The sequence below is a fragment of the Trachypithecus francoisi genome, unplaced genomic scaffold, assembly GCF_009764315.1.
Source record: "Trachypithecus francoisi isolate TF-2019V2 unplaced genomic scaffold, Tfra_2.0 Lachesis_group2, whole genome shotgun sequence".
NCBI lineage: Eukaryota > Metazoa > Chordata > Mammalia > Primates > Cercopithecidae > Trachypithecus > Trachypithecus francoisi.
Genome location: NW_022681465.1, coordinates 39619611 through 39639091, shown reverse-complemented (window position 1 = coordinate 39639091; position 19481 = coordinate 39619611). Strand labels below are relative to the sequence as shown.

General features: G+C 40.2%; 1 protein-coding gene and 1 long non-coding RNA gene across 2 annotated transcripts in view; one reads left to right on the top strand and one right to left on the bottom strand.

The window, feature by feature from the left end:
* The window catches only part of PCSK1 (proprotein convertase subtilisin/kexin type 1), a 42819-nt gene extending 25215 nt beyond the window's left edge, over positions 1 to 17604 (bottom strand). The window contains exons 1-6 of the mRNA XM_033179067.1: positions 17186 to 17604; positions 13522 to 13626; positions 9676 to 9786; positions 7212 to 7358; positions 5828 to 5904; positions 98 to 186 (exon numbers count right to left, since the gene is read on the bottom strand). Of these exons, the coding sequence (XP_033034958.1) occupies positions 98 to 186; positions 5828 to 5904; positions 7212 to 7358; positions 9676 to 9786; positions 13522 to 13626; positions 17186 to 17365 (709 nt within the window). The 5' untranslated portion in view covers positions 17366 to 17604. The remainder of the gene's footprint in view (positions 1 to 97; positions 187 to 5827; positions 5905 to 7211; positions 7359 to 9675; positions 9787 to 13521; positions 13627 to 17185) is intronic.
* The window catches only part of LOC117064887, a 155729-nt gene that overhangs the window by 112624 nt on the left and 23624 nt on the right, over positions 1 to 19481 (top strand). The gene's annotated exons all lie outside the window — the stretch shown is intronic.

Sequence of the window (19481 nt, the reverse complement as noted above, 5' to 3'; positions counted from 1 at the left end):
CAGTTGTTAAAAAGAAAAGCTCCCCTCCCCCATTCACAATGAGTGACATAAGCTTCACATTAAAGTGCCAAACTATAGGGACAATCCTCTGTTTTACCTCCAACTTTGGAATTGTATGCAACTCCAACCCCGCATTTGTGATTATTTGCTTGCATGGCAATTTCTCCTGCACATCTGGTCCCATGTCTGAGGATTGAAAAATAAGAATTATAAAACATACAGAAGAACAAACATTTGTTTTGCATATGAATGAATTAATGGGGCATAGATATATTAACTTTTTGTCAGCCTTGTTACTGCTTTTGTTTTTATTTTAGATTACTATGAGATAAAACTTATGTTCAAATGAAGGGCACAAGTACTAGAGCCAAAGTATGTGATTTCAAATTCTGGCTTCTGCCATTCACTAAGGGTGTGACCTTGGGTAAGTCACTTGTCCTCAAAGACTTGGTCACATGACAAATGATACGTAAAGCACTTAGAACAGTGGATGGCAGATAGTAAGAACCCAGTAAGTGTTAACTATTGATACAATTGTAAGAACTCTGACATTCAGAAACAATTTCAAAGAAATGACTTCTGCTTTGTACTTTTTGGTAGCAAAGTGGCTCCTCACTTTTCTCCCTAGTGACTGCCTTGGATTAGATTATCCCTGATCAGCCTGAGTAGGATATGATAGAACAAGTCCCTATTAAGCCCTTCTCCTCTCCTCTAAATATACGCACACTAAAATATCTGAAGATTATCTGGTACCAAGAGGAACTTGAGATATTTGCAAGACATTATCAGCTAATTGGAAAGCCAAGATGCTCCTGAAATCCTAACTGGGGCCAGAAGCCTGAACATGATTGGTTTTGCAGTTAAGCAAAGAGAGTAATTTATGATTTCAGAGTATTTGGAAGAAAAATGCATCTTCAAAACACCAAATTCCACCATTAAAGCATCAGTTCTGAAATTCTGAGGATGATAATTGTCTTTTCCCACCACCGTCCTGACTCAGGAGGGTCAGTAAGCCAAAAGCACATTAATGTGAATTCATTTATTTCATGATTTTGTTCTGTTGTGGAAACAACCTGTAACAGTGTGAAGGCTGTTGGTGGCTTGTAGGAGTCTACCAGATATACCAACATAGAGTGAAAGAGAGGAAGGGTTAGTTCTGAGCAATAATTTTGACCAGTCACATTTCAGTTCTACTATACTAGCCATCTATTAATTCAGCATAGCATGGAATATAAAATTCCTAAACTGACTGGGCCCTCAAGAAGAGTTGTTTGACTTCTCTTTTTCCTAAAGTAACAAAGATTATTTTCTGGTCTTCTTCCACAAAATAAGATTCCTGCTCCTTCATGTTAATCCTGGCTAGGAATTCTAAGTCAGGACAATATAATTATTTTTAATTTAAGATCTTCCCTGATGCAGCAAACACCTGCTTCTTTTATGTATGCTAGAATTTTCCTTTTTAGGAAACTTGCCCTCCTGACTTTTTGTGATTCTTTTCAATCTTGGGGCCCCTCCTCTCAGACAGCTTTCAAGGACTGATGCAGATTATAGGGAAGAAACCCTACTCTTTCTTGGGAGTCATGAGCTTTAAGTTCCATGTGAGTCATATGGGTCTTGCTCTGCCAGGCAGGATTCTATTGAAAGTGACGCCAAGCGGAGGCGAGCAGCACTAGAGATGGAAACAGAGTTCTTAGTGTCCTGAGAACATATTGTTTGAGCTCTTGGATCTTGCAACATCAGAAACTAGAACATCACTTGGGTGAATATTTTTTAAATCCCTTTGTTACTTAATGTTTGAGTTAGGATTCTTTCATTTGCAACTGAAGCTGTCCTGACCGCACTCATTCTCTGAGAAAAGTGTGCACATCTGAACACACAGAAGGCACCTTATGCTTTGTGGATAGATTAACGCTCTTTGTTATAGTAGAAGGAGTAATTCAGTTGTCATCTCTGAGAAATGTACTTCCAGAAGTTACCAGTGCCTTCTTATATATTTCCATGTCTACAGGATGGGAGACAGGGCTCAGGTCAGCAAAAGAATCCAGCGCAAGTCTTCAGCCTGAGCCAACAGAATCAACCCGCTGACAGACATCCCCAGGATTGTGCCTTTGTCCTAAAAAATGATGCAGTGTGACAGCACCTATTATTTATCTCTCCTTGTATATGGAGGACTATTCTCTGGTGAAAGCTGCAGGAAGATCATGGTACAAATATGTGTTGACATGTTTTCCTCCTCTTATCCTCATGTTCCACCTCCAAATGTTGAGAGAAACAGAAGTGTTCCTATGTCATTCTTTATAGGCTGCAGCTCTTTTTCTTTTCTAAGTGAGGTGCTGCAGTAAAATAACTCTCTGTTATCTTAGAACAATGGTAGTAACTGGCATTTAAACAAAATGATTTGTTTAAAAATTATTCCACGAGATAGTTTAAATACTACCCTTATTTTGGTTAAAATATCCTTGTCACACTTGTTATTTAACTAGAAAAACAGTCTGTAATTGGTGTTGAAATACTGAATACAGATTTATGCCAGCTTAATAGTAAGCATTACCTGCACTGTTAAGTTTTTATTATTTAGTGATTCCTCTTTTGACTTTCAGAGTAGCATTCAAATGCAGCTTCTATTAATCTCATTTACATGGTAATAAAGAACAACAGCAATACAGATAGTTTGAAGAGATAATACTCTTGGAATTGGGGTATAATACCTCTCCAATTGCTGTAAAGGCCAAGACAAAATGGGGCCATTCATTTTCCAAACCTAAGGGATTTATGTCTGACAACATGCTAGGAGGCAACTCTACTTTTTATTATACCTTCTGATAAACGATAAGGATGCCACCTTTTTGGTTGATAGTCAAGAAGATCCTGAGAGAGAATTGCTCATTATGTCATTTCCAAATAGCAGATTCTGAATTGGCTCAGAAAATTGACTTGTCTCTGCTGCTCCCATTGGATGGTATTATTCTTGTCATGTTGATTTCTCACTGAAAGGAGGTCTACCTCAGTTACTAAATGAGAAGCTGTGATCATTGTCATCATTATCATCACCACAGCAAACACTTATTTAACTTTTATATGTACCAGTGTCCAAGCCATATATGTATGTATGCCCAAGCCAAATATCCTTGTCGCACATGTTATTTAAGCCATAGATAGATAGATAGATAGATATACACACACACATACACATATATGGCTTAAATAACATGTGTGACAAGAATATTTTAACCAGAATAAGGGTAGTATTTAAACTATCATGTGGAATAATTTTTAAACAAATCGATTTGCTTAAATGCTAGATAGACAGAGATAATAATCTACCTCATTGAGTTAGAGGTATTGAGTTCATATGTATATATATTAAATGATATGTATATATAACCTCACTTAAAACCTCTAACTCAATGAAGTATTATATATGTAATACTCATTATATATAAACTCACTTAATACGTCACTCTCTCTCTACATATATATATATATGTATATATATAATCAGTTAATACCTCTAAGTCAAGGAAGTAGATTCTTTTTCAAAAGATGATAAAACTTAAGCACAAAGAAGTTAAATAATTTGCTCGAGATCACCCAACTACTAAGTGGCAGATCTAAAATTTGACCTAAATTTGGCTCCCAAGTCTGCTCTTGACTGTTGGGCTATGCCATGCTTTCTCAATGCTTTGTGGAAGGTTCACAGCAGACTATGATCTGGAAGCTCAGAGCTTTCAGGCACAAAACAAATAGCATTATATTGGCTTCTTCCCTGAGGCCTTTGCAGCTCCCTGGGTCAGGGAAATTATATTTTATTATAATTATTACATTCATAAAACAACTATTAAAAATGCTGTGCTGTGAGATCCCCTTTGTTTTGAGGAAGGTCTGAGTGTTCCATCTCCTGACTGGAGAAACTCCAGAGAATATCATTTCATCAAGAATTCGCCCACTATGCAGTCATCACACAAGTTATCACCCACACTGGGTCCTGAGGCCAGACTCAGGCTCTGCCTGGAAGGACCATATACTGCCTAGGAAAGAGCCAGTGCCTCCATCTAAGTCACTTCAGCTGCACTCAAGTGTCTAGGAACAGATTTCCCAAGTACTTTCTTCCAAGTACTTATTACCCATTTCCTCAGGAAGTTCATTTAAGAAACGTAGGGAGAAGGTGTGTCATCACCCATTTTAGGGGAAGAAAATGGAGTAGAGGCAGAGAGAAGTAGTGATTTCCCCAGGTCACCCTCTCCTCTGGGAATTGGCAAAGCCATAACTACATTACAAGGCTGTGCCCCAGAACAGCAGAAATCCCTACTGGTCCTGCATTATCCTGCTTCAGACATACAGGGAAAAGTTTGTCTGAGGGTCTGCTGTAAGCTCTCGAGACACTCTCACTTTCCTCCAAAGGTATCCCTGCCAGAGGTTCCTATTGTATTTTTACTGGAATGTTTTCACCTCTAAGGGGTATTTGCAGTTAACCCCTTTACTCAACCTCAAAGAAATAAATGGTACTGAAAGAATACGTATCCCTGAACTATCCACAAGCCTCCCATTCTCCCCAAGGAAGAAATAAACACCCAGAAGTTGAGATCAAGTCCATGTGCCCCAGCCTTCCATCCTGGGGTTTGTTGGCTTTCTGGAGGGAGGACTACCCAAAGAAAGAAATAACTTTAGATCCATATTACTGCACCAGCCACTTTGGAGTTCTGAGGGAGAATAAGGGAGAGAGGGAGGGAGCAAGTGAGAGAGAGGCAGAGAGAGAGACAGAGACAGACATGTCTGACCCAAGTTGGGTAACAGTCCAAGAGACAGAGCCATCCAGAGAGAAGAGAGAAGCATTCATGTGACATATACCAAGAGGTATTAGATGCTTGGCTTTTTCCATCCTCACTTGTAGTAGCAAACCCTAATTTTGACCTTGGCTTTGATCATTTTGGTGCAAGTCTTTTCTGTGTAGAGAAAATGAAGAGGAAAGTTTGAATGTCTCCTTAATGTCTGTGAGAACATCGGTATGAACAAAGAAGGTTTCTCCCATGGACATGGACACTTTGAGGGTCCACATGCCTAGAGGGTGAAGTTTCTTTGGGAGTAGGAGAGAAGTTGAAAGTCTCTTGCCTCTGGGTCTTTCTTTCACCTCTCACTTTAGAAGATTGTGCTCTTGGCCTCTGTGGCTCTTGGCCTCTCTCACCACAATGTGGCTTCAAGGGAGAGAGAGTTAATCTGGGAGTTGGGTGCTGTCTCCTCTCTCTTTCCTATGGCCTTATAGCAGCAGGGACTCTGGAGGAGACTTCCTTCTGGCTCAATGCCCTGGAGACTGCGTTGGATTCAGGGGTCAGAACTCAGAGGCATTTCTCTTGTCTGGAGTCTGGCCATGCTCTTCTGAGAGAACTGGTGAGGGTGACTGTAGCTATTGTCGGAAGTTGTGGGCATTGTTCATATCCATTTCTTTACATATATTTATTTTCATGACTAACATAAAGCATGTTGCTAAGAGCAAAAGATTCATAAAATAATTGAGGGGAGGGATGGGTTTAAAGTGTGTACTCTTTATGTCTCAAACATTCTTTCTAAAGCTACAACAATTCAGTAACATTTGAGAGGAGAATTTCATAATGTAAGAAGTTTAATGAAAATATGGTTTTATAAACTAACGGGAATATGAAAATAGAAAGTTTGGTTTCTGCTTTAAAAGCAACAAAATATTGTCGTATGGATGTTGTGCATTAACATTTCCTGAGCGTTGAAATGTGGATAAAATGTATGGTATAATTTTCTCAAACAAGATAAAAGCATAGTAAAGTACTTTATTTCACCCAATTGCACATTTACTCACTTGTTCTCATTTGTGGGATCATATCGGGGAAATGGATCATGGTCATTATCATTAAAATCATAGCTAGCCTCTGAATCCTAAAGAGACAACAAAAAACAACACTGTGGCAACATAAAAAAAAAAAAAGCATCACTTCCCAAGGTACCCTATACCTTCCCATCCTGGCTGATAGCTCAAAAGCCTGCATTTTAGCGTTTCTGGCCGAGTCACTGAATATTTATTATACCCACAAACCAGGCAGAGATGATGAACACAGCCAGCATTCAATTCTCAGTGAATGTTACCAAGCCTATGGTTCACAGACACTCATAGGATATTAGAGTTGGAAGGAATTAGTTTACTTAGTTCAGTTACCTCAGTTTTCAGATGAGAAAATTGAAGCCCAGAGAAGTTAAATGACTTCCCTAAGGCCATAAAGCTAGTTAGTGATACTTTGACACTCATCTCTCTTATCAATATAGGTGCAAAGAGGTGGCTGGGGATGGGACTCAGGTCCATGGTGTTCTCCTTCAGCCTCCCAGGCACACTAAATAAACGTAATTTAATTTGAGAGAGGGTGCTTGAAATTCAAGACAAGCTTCCAGGTTCCACTCCTTTTTCCAACCCCATAGCTACACTTAAACGCCTCCCACATACCATTACTGTTACTTTTCAATGCTTTCCATATATTTCAATCATTCCTAATTTCTACTCTGTGCTACTATTTGTCCTTCTCTTTTCCTTAGCTCTTTAGCTTGGCATTATAGCTGGGGAATGTTTGATAGGTGGAAAGGATGAGAGAAAAACAGGGGATAATCTTAAAGATGAAACACCAGCCTCCTGATCTAAAGACCTAAGATATATGATGGTGTTCATATTATATTATAAACTCCATAAACAATGAAACAAATTGTTTTTTTATTTATTTTCCCATTTCTAGAAAACTTTTCCTTTCTCAGATTGGCATAGGTGCATTGTGTGTTATTCACTTTGGATTTGCATGGAAGGAATCACATTTATATAATTTTACAATGTCAGGGATATAGACTCATAAAAGAGGTGAGGAGGGAAACTGTGGAAATGATCTCAGGCAAGGGGCTTGATTTGATTACTTTAATGCCCCAAACACTGAGCAACTCAAAGTCATCGGATTTTGGTAACTTAATTGGTGTAGGCACTGCCCTTCCTTCTCCCAAAACATATACTTTTGTACAATTTTTGATCCCACTGAATTATTTCAGTGCCTACTGGTACAAAATAAATTCATGTAAGCTAGTAAGAAAACCATGGCCCATAATCCCAGGGACTGACACCACAGCAGCATCCCCTTGAAAATAAGGAAAGCCCTAACTGTGCATCTGCACAGACAGCTCCCTAAGTCAGTCATGAGAAGGCACACACTTACATAGTTGGCATAAATGTCCGTGTGATTCCACTCCAAACCATCATCCAGTACGGTGATAACAACTCCTTTGCCTGTAATGCCTTTTTGCCAAACAGGTATCACATGAAGGTCCAGCTTGGGCAGGGCTGCTGTCATCCTGGTATCTTGCTGGTAAAGAAAAACAAAGAAGCATTTGTAAAATCATAATTGGCTTGCTACAAAATGGGCACTTAAGTTCCAACCTGGAGACTCATCTTTCTTTTTCCTTGGGTCACTCTACTCTTTAGAAGAAGCCAATTCAGTGAAATGAAAAAACAAAGTTGCGAGTAGGGCCAAATGAACCCCCAGAGTGCTGCTCTTCTCCCAATTGTCCCCAATGGACATCACTTGAAAAGATGAATCACCTGTGCTCCTTCTCTTTGAACTACTTGGCTTTGAAGAATTTTATCCCTAAATGTCTTTCATTTATAATAACATGCTCAACCCTTTCATCTATGGAAACTCTATTTGATAGTCGATGTTTTCATCTCCCCCCACATCCTGATTCTCCATTGCCATATTGAGCTCTCATTATATTGCCTGGTGCATAGTCGTTCATGAATGTTTTAGAATTTTTCATCTAAAAGAAAAAGCAGAACCTGGAATGCTCAGGAGACTTGATTGCCTCAGGAATTGCAATGTAATTGCCTATTTTTAAGTATGAGTGATTTAGGGGGTAAGTATCTGTGAGAGGAGATTCAGGGTTTTCCTTTTCAAATATATTTTCTGATAGTCAGTGTGTAGGACTGTACAGGAGATAAGTTGGGTAGCAAGAGAACACAGATACAAGCACATTTCTAAGCCTGTGAGAGAGAGACAGTAAAAGAATGCTAGGTACCTGGTGAAACAGTCAATAAGAAATCTATAAATAACCACAATCAAAAGTGTCAGTGAAGGAACTGCCCTCTTGCTGTTGTGCCCTCCTCCCCATAAAGAGGTTGGGGGAGTGGGGTGACAAGTATTTACCAGGCTGGTATGAAGCTGAATCACAGGAGGCTGGAATTGTTTGGCCAACAGACTGTTGGCCAAAGTCAGAGAAGAAGGCCTTTATGTCAATTGTAGGAGCAATTTTAGACTGTGGTTGTTAAGAGTATAGACTCTGGAGTCATGAATTATGGTCCCACCACTAGCAGCCATGGATTTTGGCAAATTATTCTACTCTCCAATATCTCTGTTTTTCCATCTGTTACGTGAGCATAAGTACTATTTCTACAACACAGATAATCATGAGAACAAAATGAATTAATTCATATCAAACATTTTAGAATCGTGTTCATCACACAGGAAATGCACAACAAGTGTTAACTGATAAGTCTCTTCTGCTGCAATGAGCAAATACTTAAGACAGTGGCAAGAGGCCGGGTGCGGTGGCTCATGCCTGTAATACCAGCACTTTGGGAGGCCGAGGCGAGTGGATCACCCAAGGTCAGGAGTTCGAGACCAGCCTGACCAATGTGACAAAACCCTGTCTCTATTAAAAATACAAAAATTAGCTGGGCATGGTGGCAGGCATCTGTAATCCAAGCTACTCCAGAGGCTGAAGTAGGAGAATCGCTTGAAGCCGGGAGGCAGAGGTTGCAGTGAACTGATATCATGCCGTTGCACTCCAGCCTGGGCAACAAGAGCAAAACTCTGCTAAAAAAAAAAAAAAGAAAGAAAGAAAAAGGAAGGAAGGAAGGAAGGAAGAAAAGAAAAGAAAGAGAGAGAAGATAGTGTCAAAAGAAACTGATCCCCTTTTCCATCCATTATGCAACAAGAGTATCTAAGTCTTAGCTTGTGTTTTTCGAGAAATAATCTTTTATAACATTCTCACAACAAATCCTTCTATTAGCCTATATTACTACCATACAGACATAACATTAAACAGAAGAGAGGACACCCTGCAGATAGACAGCAACACTTAACAATTTCTCCACTCAAGGATTTGGTAACTATCTTAAAGGTAGAATGGTTTGCAAGTTCAGACATTTGCAATAGACTTTTCTTGTGTTCCTTCTTTTAGCCTCTTTCAGAGATTCTCATCTGTGTCATATAAGAATTGTCATTCAGGGTTGTATATGCCAAATTATGTTCACTATACTCTCTGAGTGCTTTAAAGGGTTCTAAAGAATAACTTTAACCAAATGAGATTTTTGCCATAAGTACTGTTTTTGGAACCCCTAACCTGCAAGACATGATTTTTCTGCACTTACCCCAAATAAACTTAAGAAGACAAAAAATACGACCTATTTTTTCACAGCAGCTAAAGATATCTGTTTCCGACATCCTTAGTCAGTAAAACAGAAGAGACGGATCAAGAAGGTCCCATCAGCCCTAATCTCCAGACAAGATAGCTTCCTATGAAATCCTCCATCATTTAAAAAAAAAAAATCCTTGTTGCAAATGTAACAATATAAAGAAGCCAGGTCCCAGGTCTCACCCACATAGTCCTTCTGTAGGTACTTACCAAGTACCACTGCTGATTCCACATGGGATCATTGAAGAGATTTTGTGCTGAGTCCTTTACAGCTGAACGTTTAGCTCTTTCTTTTTCATACTGTTGTTCAGCCCATATCACCTACAAGGATTTTTATCGCAAGAAAATCAAAAGTCAAATATCTACCTCTGTATCTTTCCTCTAACTATCTCCAGTACCCTTCCTAGCAGAGTTCAGGCAGCTCTGCAATATTTTCATTTGACTACAGATCAAACTGGCACCTCAGTGAGAAGAAGGGATTGCCCACTGGGGAGATGAACGTTTCCTCTGTTACAGTACAGTGCACCTTTAGGGGGAGGAGAAGCAGTCAGTGAAATAATTCCCTCAAATTATTTACATTGTGGTTTCAGTGGAAGCAAAAGTTCAGTCTGCTTTCATCAGCAAATGGACCATAATACTCATTTTTATATTGAGGTTTCAGGGCTCCATGGCTGAAAATTTGTCTGCTTTTATGGATTAAGTCAACAAGCCAAGAGACTGCTGTTATAATGCTCTTATAGATTAATTTCTCTTCCCTTACATACAAAAGGTAGAAATTGCAAATATTTTGTAAAGTAAGAATGGCGTTGTATCCATGCAAATGTGAAACTATCCCTCCCCTGTGCTTCGACCTCTGCTTAAAAGTACTTAATATGAGAAACATATCCTGGGTGATGAATAGCACTACTGACCACGCACACTTACCATTAATTCAGTCTCATGTATTATGCAAAGAGATCTGACAATATGAAAATTACCTGGCCCATATTTACAGCATAATCCTATTATACTTGAAGCCCTAAGAGAGTGAAGGACTGCCTTGTAGTTATATTCATTATAAGATAATTCTATACTCTTATTTTTCTTGGCAACATGACTATTTCATACCCCAAACACATCTTTTCTGCTCAATGCATGATGACAATTCAGTGTGTGGTGGAATATTGTTAACGTGAGAGTACTCATGAATCAGCTCCAAAAATAAAAACTGAAAAATAATTTGCAACTGAAGGATAAAACCATCCACTAAGACTGCCCTGAATTTTCAATTAAAAATGTACTGCAAACCTATTAAAAATAATGGGAAGAACTTGAAAGCTAGAAATTAGTCACTATGATTTATTTTTAAAGTGCTTGTATTTTCAAGCTTAATTGTTTTGGCTTAAAATACCTCAATGCTTGGAATGCTGCCCATCATCTGAGTTGATCTCTGGAAGCTGACTGCTAGGGCATAAGTACTAATCTTTGAGGTAGAGGGGTCACTTACACTTGGAGATTTTATTAATAGACTTGTAAAGATAGACTATTGCTACATTTCACATAACTGATTTGAAAGAATATTATCTTCCATCAAAAAAGAGCGATAAAATGAAAACCAAGAGCAATTTTTTAGAAATGGGATACAAGAGGAGGCACTCTGTCATCTGATCAGATAAACATCCAATTGTAGAAAGCAGTGTTATGATTAATGTCATTAACTCAGAATCACATATTAATCTCTAGAAGAGCAGGCTGAATGGAATAGAGGAAAATTGGTAGTGTCTTTCTATTATGCATAATAGGTATCATGTACTTAATTATAAATAATACTTTTGATCTGGAAAGAGCATTAAAGATCATCTACTTCAACCTTCCAATGCAAGTTTCTATGGTCCTAGACTGCTTCCTAAAATAAAATTATTCTTGGGCTAACTTTTTACAAAGTTGTACCTGTGCTGGAGACTAAATTCTTAGCTTTTTTCCATAAATGTCAAGATTCCCCGAAAAAATCAGCGATCAAGGGGATGTATAAAGAGTAGAATGGGCCATCTTCATTTTCATGAGATACTTTGAGTAAGAATAACAGTTAGGTATGCTCTATTCTGTCCAATTTTCTCCTATGAAAATGAGAAGACAGGTCAGTTTGACTTCTATGTGCATTAATGGGCACGCAGTTTGGGCATGCATTTAGGCAAAGAAGGAAATCTCTCTCCTGCTTAGCTGGGGGACTAAGCCTAGCCAGAGTGCTGGAAGTTGTTCTGCTTTTCAGAGCCCACACGCAATGAGCCATCTGCCTTGAAGTGAGTAAGGGAAGACCTCAGTGGACAAGAAACTTCTGTAATAAGGTCTAGGGCCTCTGATTTGGTCTTCCACATCAAGCAATAACTTGACAAGAGCTAGCAATGGGTGTAGATGAGCTATAGGGTCACTGTCTGTGGTCCTAACACAGCATTGTTCGTCAGGATGTGGCTGTTTCTTTTACATTCCAACACTGGTGACCCAGGTCATTCCCATTCCCCACCCATAATTTGTCTTTTTCTTCTCCTTTTTAAAATGCTATCCATTTCAGAATGAATAAAACAGCAAATTATCTTACAGGCCTCATGAATTCCGTCTACTTTCAACAGTTCTATCACCTTTCTGTCGTATGTGTGTATATATATATATATTTCTGTCACATATATGTCAAATATATATATTTATTTCTGTCTCATATATACATAGATATACATATATGTATATATACATACATATATACACACATACCCACACATATATGTATATATATATACACGCATATATATACATTTTTTTTCTCCCCTGGGAAATTGAAAGCTTTTTTTTTTTTTGCGACAGAGTCTCTCTCTGTCGCCCAGGCTGAAGTGCAGTGGCGCCACTCACTGCAAGCTCCGCCTCCCGGGTCACACCGTTCTCCTGCCTCAGCCTCCGGAGTAGCTGGGACTACAGGCGCCCACCGCTGCGCCCCGCTAATTTTTTGTATTTTTAGTAGAGACAGGGTTTCACCGTGGTCTCGATCTCCTGACCTCGTGATCCCCCCGCCTCGGCCTCCCAAAGTGCTGGGATTACAGGCGTGAGCCATGGCGCCCGGCCGGAAAGTTGAAAGGATGTTTTTAATTCTCTCACCAAGAGGATCTCTCACCATAATTCCCCAGGGTGTCCTAGGTAACAGAAATCATGTACACAGATATCAAGATATCAGTGTAAATTGGAATCAGGATAAATTTCTTCCAGTATGGCATATCCTTGAGAAAAGGCAACACTGCATGAAAATTACAATACTCCCAACATAGTCAACATTTTCTGATATGTTTGTTCACCTTGAAAATAGAATTCAAAATCAGTAAGTACATTAGCTATATATTCAAATTGCCTCTACCTTATTTACCTGTATTTATTCTGTACATTTTCTGCTGTTACCTAATCATTGAACCAAGATACAAACTAGGATGAAAAGAGATCAAATGGTTTGGATCCAACAATAGAATATTTATGGAAACATTTGTCTCATGAAGACATGGATTTACAGTTCTCTCATAAACACTAGCTCCTTATACAGCAAAACCAAATAGAAATAATAGACTTTTTTTTTCAGTTATGCTGAAATGTTATTGAAAGTAAGGCTCATGTATTTCTTTGAGCTCACATTGGTATCAAAATGTTTGGTACATAATAGGTACCTAATAAGAGGTTGTTAATTGATTGTATTGTCAAACATTTTTATTAGTGTTGCCCCCTCATTTTAAACATTCACTTTCACGCTCTTAGACTGAATTTGTGAGTGTACATATAAAATTAACTTTAGATATATATGTAATTATATAATTAAAGTGCATATATATGTGTAAAATTAACTTTAGCTCAACCCATTCAACCCAATCTTGTTATTATTATGTGCAATTATAATTTTATGGAAAGAAATTAGAAACATTACTGATAAACAATCTTGATCACAATAAAAAAGAACCACATTTGCAAAATGCTTCTGTTCTTATTAGAAATCATAAAGAAAGCAGGTAAGTTAGAGTATTGGTTTGAAGACAAATGTACAACACTTACACGATCATCATCAGATAATCTCTTAGTGATATGAAAGGCACTCCTTCGAGACCTTCTGGGGTGGCTTTTATGTTTGAATAAGTAGTGATTTTCAAGTGAACCAATCTATAAAAGGAAAGAAATAAAATAAATATCCACTTTCCCAAACAAGTATATATGGACTAGTTTAAAACTCAGGTAACTTAGAGGTAGGCAACTTTTATTAAGCCCATTCCTTGTATCTGAAGTTAGTATTTTTCTTTTCTTTTTTTAACTTTAATTTTAAGTTCTGGGGTACAAGTACAAGTTTGTTACATAGGCAAACTTATGTCATGGTTTTTTGTTTTTGTTTTTGTTTTGTACAGATTATTTCATCACCCAGGTATTAAGCCTAATAGCCGTTAGTTATTTTTCCTGATCCCTTCCCTTCTCCCACCCTCCACCCTCCAAAAGGCCCCAGTATGTGCTGTTCCCCTCTATGTATTTACGTGTTCTCATCATTTAGCTCTCACTTTTGAGTGAGAACATGCAGTATTTTGTTTTCTGTTCCTGTGTTAGTTTGCCAACAATAATGGCCTCCAGCTTCATCCACATTCTTCATGAAGAAGGCACTGGTAGAGGTCTTAAGATGACCCTCAGAATACTACTGCTTGAGCTCACAGTATACTCACTAGCTCACGGTAGGAGACTAGTGATGTTTCTATTTTATACACATTGGAGGAAATACATGTTTTTTTGTGTGCGACAATATCATATTAAAATGTTCATTTGATCAAATATATCTGCTCAAAGAACAATTATTTGTGGTAAGCAGGCAAACACCTGGGATACTATCTATGGTCAGTGCCACTTTCCACTAAAATAAATTATCGTTTTTATAAAATGTAGCCATTGAATTCAGAGTGATGAATTGTTATTAGCCACTATTAGTGATCATTTGATTTCCCACTAATTCAAGGCTTTCAGAAAAGAACATGCTACATTTAGGGCAGGTGTTCCACTTAAGAGTGTGTATACTTCTCTGGGTAGCTATTGACACCTTTGGTTCATTTAGAACTTATTCATTATCCTTTTGAGCTAGTCTCCCTTTACTCAGCACTAAATTTGAAGCTACCAGATCCTCTAGATAACCCTACATTTTTAAAATTAAGAAACAAACAATTGACAACAGTATATTACAGAAGAAACATGTTCTTTAAATTGGTGATTCTCATCACCTAGAGAATTTTAAAATAGAGAAGCTTAGGCCCTGCTCCAAGCCTGAATCTCGGTGAATCTTCCTATAAGCTGTGGATGGAATTGGGGAGAGAAGTCACCAGCCATAGAAAAAGATCACCAGTGCTTAGCTTTGTTTTCTCTGCTGTCAACTAGTTTTTCTTCTTGTCCCTACCTTAATCCAAGCTTTATCCTGAGGCAATAAGGTACCCAATATAGTAATGCTAAATTTGTGTAATTTTAGTAATATTAAACAAAAAGAGAAATAAGCAGAACCAGGAACGTGCTATCAGTCTTCTACAAATAATTATTATTCTAATAAAATAATTTTTGTTGTTTGTTTTAAAACTTTTGTTAGTAATGCCATTTTAACTAAAAATGGATAGAGGAAAGATAGCATTGTAAATCATATATAAATATAGATGGTTTTCCCCCACGATTTGTTAATGCTTTTGTGACTATGCTATCCCTTACCCAAAGATCCTCCCAAGAATGATGATGTATTGTTTTTTAGTATTAAGATTTATGTTTATTTGTTTTGAAAAGCAATTTTCACATTGAATGGTCTAGGTTTAGATACATGCCTAGAGCTAACAGGTGGGAAAAAGAAGAGAGATTTAGTTTTTGCTGTCTTCCCCAGTCTCCTCCTACACAGTTACCAGTGCTATTTAGCCTTTCAGTGGCTGCTCAAGGAATACACAATTAAATCCCCAGTGCCTACCCCTATAGGACATACATGATTTTTATGATGCCCACAGTATCCACCAGCACAATGTTATCTGCTACTCATGCTCTCTTTGGGTCTCAAAAATTCCTAATAATTGCGTGCAATTCCCAGACTTACTACTAAACTGTATTATGTCTCACTGTTTTCCCACAAGCTGTTTTCCATGCCTAGACTGTCTTCTCCAATCTCATTATGTTCTCCTGGCAATCTCTGACTCCTCTTCCCCATGCAAATGTTTCCTCCTTTAGGCAGTTTTCATTCACCCCTCTCAAATTCCCTACTACTTTCATTCCTTCAACCAATGAATATTGAGACTTCAAGAACAACTTTTATTATTACACAAATTACGATCAGTTGCAATCATTAATCTCTAAGCTAGTTTCCTCTAGATTCTTGATTACTTGAGAGCGTTTTTTCCCTCCTCTTATTCCTCAGCCCCTAACACGGAGCCTGGCACGAGGGCAAGGGCTGGCCAAAATCAAGACTCATCTGCTGCTGGGACACCAGGAAGCCAATCTGCATAGATTTTCCTGCCGGGCATTTCAAAGACAATTTGGTTTATAAAGTTGAGAATGAAGCCTCCAGCAAGAGCAGGAGAATTCCCCAGCGGGTTCGGTCTACAGAATCGCCAACGCCCCCGCCGATTACTCATCCGTGACTCCAGCGGCGTCTCAACCACCACCTCCAGAAAAAACGCGCCAAAATGTTTTACAACTCCCTCCTCCCACGCTTCAGTGCAGACCAACTTCCCAAGCAGGGGGCTAGGGCTTGATTCTGAGCCAAGGAAAGGAAAGCTCTAGCTTAGTAGTCACACTCCCTAGGGTCCCCTCGGAATCGCTCAGCTATTAGCAGTCTCCCACTTAATGTCTTGACGCTCACTCACCTCCAACCAGCTACCTATTGACCAAGCCTTCACTTGGACAGGCAACAATAAGCTGAAATTCCTGGGAAAACGATTACGTACTTAGATGAAGAACAAGAAAGAAATAGATCCCTTTCCCACAGTCAGTTCGGCATCTCGACCTTGCAGTGGGACTGGCCGGGCAAAGTTACGAAGCTTGGACTTTGTAAGTTCCCAGTGAAAATCCGGACCTCCCCAGAGGGGTACGGAGATAGATGGTCCCGTGTCTCTCACCCACCATTTCTCCCCCAGCTTCCGAGGCTACTCCGCGGCCTCCCAACCTCCTGGTCGCCAGTCCCAGCACCTGGCACTCTTCCAATGCACTGGGCGTACCTTTAAAGGCTGCCAGGGCGGACAGCCCCAAGCCTGCTTAGCCCCTTGCATCAGGACTTGGATCTGATGCTGCCATATTGAAAAGAAGGCAACAGCCGGCTCCTGACGCAGACCGCCTCAGTCCCGGGAAATGGAGCGCACTGATTCTCCCGGGGGCGCTTCGTTGGTAAGAGCTTGAGTGCATCTCAAGTTCTCTGAACAAGCGTGGAGGGATTTTTCTTCCAAACCGCGCGGGAATGGATTTCAATTCTAGAGCGGCCAACAGTAAGCATAAGCCCTACCCAGCTGCAGTGGCTTCCTTCTGCTTGGCTGCGCCCAGCCCAAACAGTAAATAATGCAAGCTTTCTCTCTCTCCAAGCGCGCCAGGGGCTAGAGCGGGAGCAGCTCCTTGTTCTTTGCTACACTGGGCCCCGAAGAGTGCAACCTGGGGCTCCCACTTGGAAGACCACGCTCCAGTCCCGCCAGTCCCCTGGGGCCCCAGAAAGTTTCTTGAAAGTGGGAACTCTTACCTGACCCAAAAGGTCATAACCCAGCTCCTCGGCGATGGCCGAGGCTGCTTCCGGGCCCCCGGGGATCTCCGCTGCCCATTCATTAACAAATTGCCTTTTCGCTTTTGCACTGTTCAGTGCACACCAAGCGCAAAAGAGGGCGAAAGCAGTGCACTGCAGAGTCCAGGCTCTTCGCTCCATGGCTCACACACTCGCTTGAACACGAGTGGGAAGGGAAGAGGAAAAAGAAGCAAGATAGGAGAAAAGCCAGAGAGACTCCCCCTTCCCACCCTCGGGCTCTGGACCACTCCTGGCTCCTGGTTGCTCTGCGAAGAGCTAGGAGGAGCGCGAGGAGAGGCTGGGCGGCGGCGAGCGCTCAGTGAAGCGCTTCGGTCTCCAGGCTGAGTGGAGCCCCAGCCCTTCCCAGCCAGAATGGAAATGAGTGTTTACACGTCAAATCGACGAAAGCCATCTCTTGACGTCAGATCTACCTGGACTAAGATCTGAATGGTATTCCCGGCGGGGCGGAGAAGCGGCTAAAATAAGCAGCCAGGGATTAGGAAAAGAAAGGAACTGTTTGCTGGGATCAGTTAAGTCTGCTCCTTGTCAGCCCATAAATTCTGTACCGTGAGAAACATCTTCACTTTTCAAAGAGAAGTGCCCCATTTGAATATAACTACTAAGAATAAAAGGCTGGGAGTGCTTTCCCACCCTTCCATCCATTTTCTCTGTATTTATTAACTCATGTGTGTGGCAGGGATGGGGGAGGCGATAGGATTCTTATAATGGCCCTTTGGGTATCAGCACCTGCTATGAAGAACAAGACTCTTAAGTCTTTCAAATCAGAGAGAGGCTAGGAGGGTAAGGAGAAGAAGGGAAGCTACTACTGCCCAAATTCTGTTCTAAATTGTCTAAGCAAATGAGCATGTCTCCGAGACAATGTTAAATCAATACTTTTAAAAATGATTTTTTAACCATTCGAACACTTTAGTTTACAGGTTTACTTCCTCCTCCCCTTTGTTTCTCAACCTCAATAAAACAATATCAATAGTTATATTTCCATATTGCAAAGCCAGCGCCACTACCACCTTTTACGGTGTTTATCAGTAAAATGATTAATCATGTGATTTTTAAAAAAACATTTTTAAGAATTTGTCAACAAGGGGATCTAAGGTCCCAAAAGCTGTTGTGTTGATTCAGGGAGGGAAAGAGCAGTTTTTATTTACCTTGACTTTCCATTTTGCGTCAGTAGAGCTCTTCACTTTGGTGCTGAACTGGAGCTGTGCCATTACTTTCCCATAAAATGCACAATGCCTCTTTGTGGAAAAATGGTTTCCTGTGGGAGGAGAGCAAGCAAACATCTAAATGAATTCTCCACCCCTCACCCTAGGGAAGTGAGTTCACTCTCCCATAGTGGAGCCTGTTCGAACCCTGAGGGATAGAACCTGGCGGGAGGTATTCAGCACCGAGGTCTGGACAGCGACACGCGCAGGACTGCAGCAGGAGCTGCTCTCTCTTCTGAGCACCAAAGACGTCCACTCTTCTGTAGCTGGCCAGCACCAAGCTGTTTTCCTTTTGATATGTGCCTTTCCCTTTTTTGAACAGCAAAATAGGAAATTGGCCGCAGAGGGGAGTGTGGTTAGGTTCATGATCGTAACAACTTGTGTCCAGCTCTTGGGAACGTGTTGGACTCAGGCCAAAAGTAAAATCGCCGGGAGGTGAAATTGAGGGAGCCTGCTGCCCCTGGGAAGAATTTTTTTTTTTAAGCTCAACCGCCTGAGGGCGCGATCTATGCTGTAGAAATCGAAGAAAGGGGAGAAGGTTGGAAAGAAAGCGTATGAACAAGTGGGGAAAGGATGCAAGAGATGTTCCTTACAAGAAGCAAATGAGACAAGACTTGGTGGAGGATGGGGCTCCGTAGTGCTAATTTTTCATTTGCCTCCACGTTTGCAGAAATATGCACTAGATAATTTCTTTAAACATAAAGCATCTTTACAAAAACAAGTGCCAATGTTAGTAAGGCATGTGATGTGGTTAAGTGTTTTACAATAATGTAACTCACATGAGATGAAATGGAATGGGCTCCGATTGATAGCTTTGTTGTCTGTTCTGTAAATCTACATGTGTGAATGTTGATGGCTGGGTAAGCTGTCTTCTTTTCCCTTCACACCTCAGCCTGAGTTGTGGCCTCTAGCTCTCAAGGGTGTTTCATTCTCACAGCAGACAGATGCTAACTGTGCACTAGCAAGGCAAGAGAAGCCCAGGGCAAATGTTTTATAACGGTAGATGTGTAAGAGGAGGAACATATTTTTGTCCC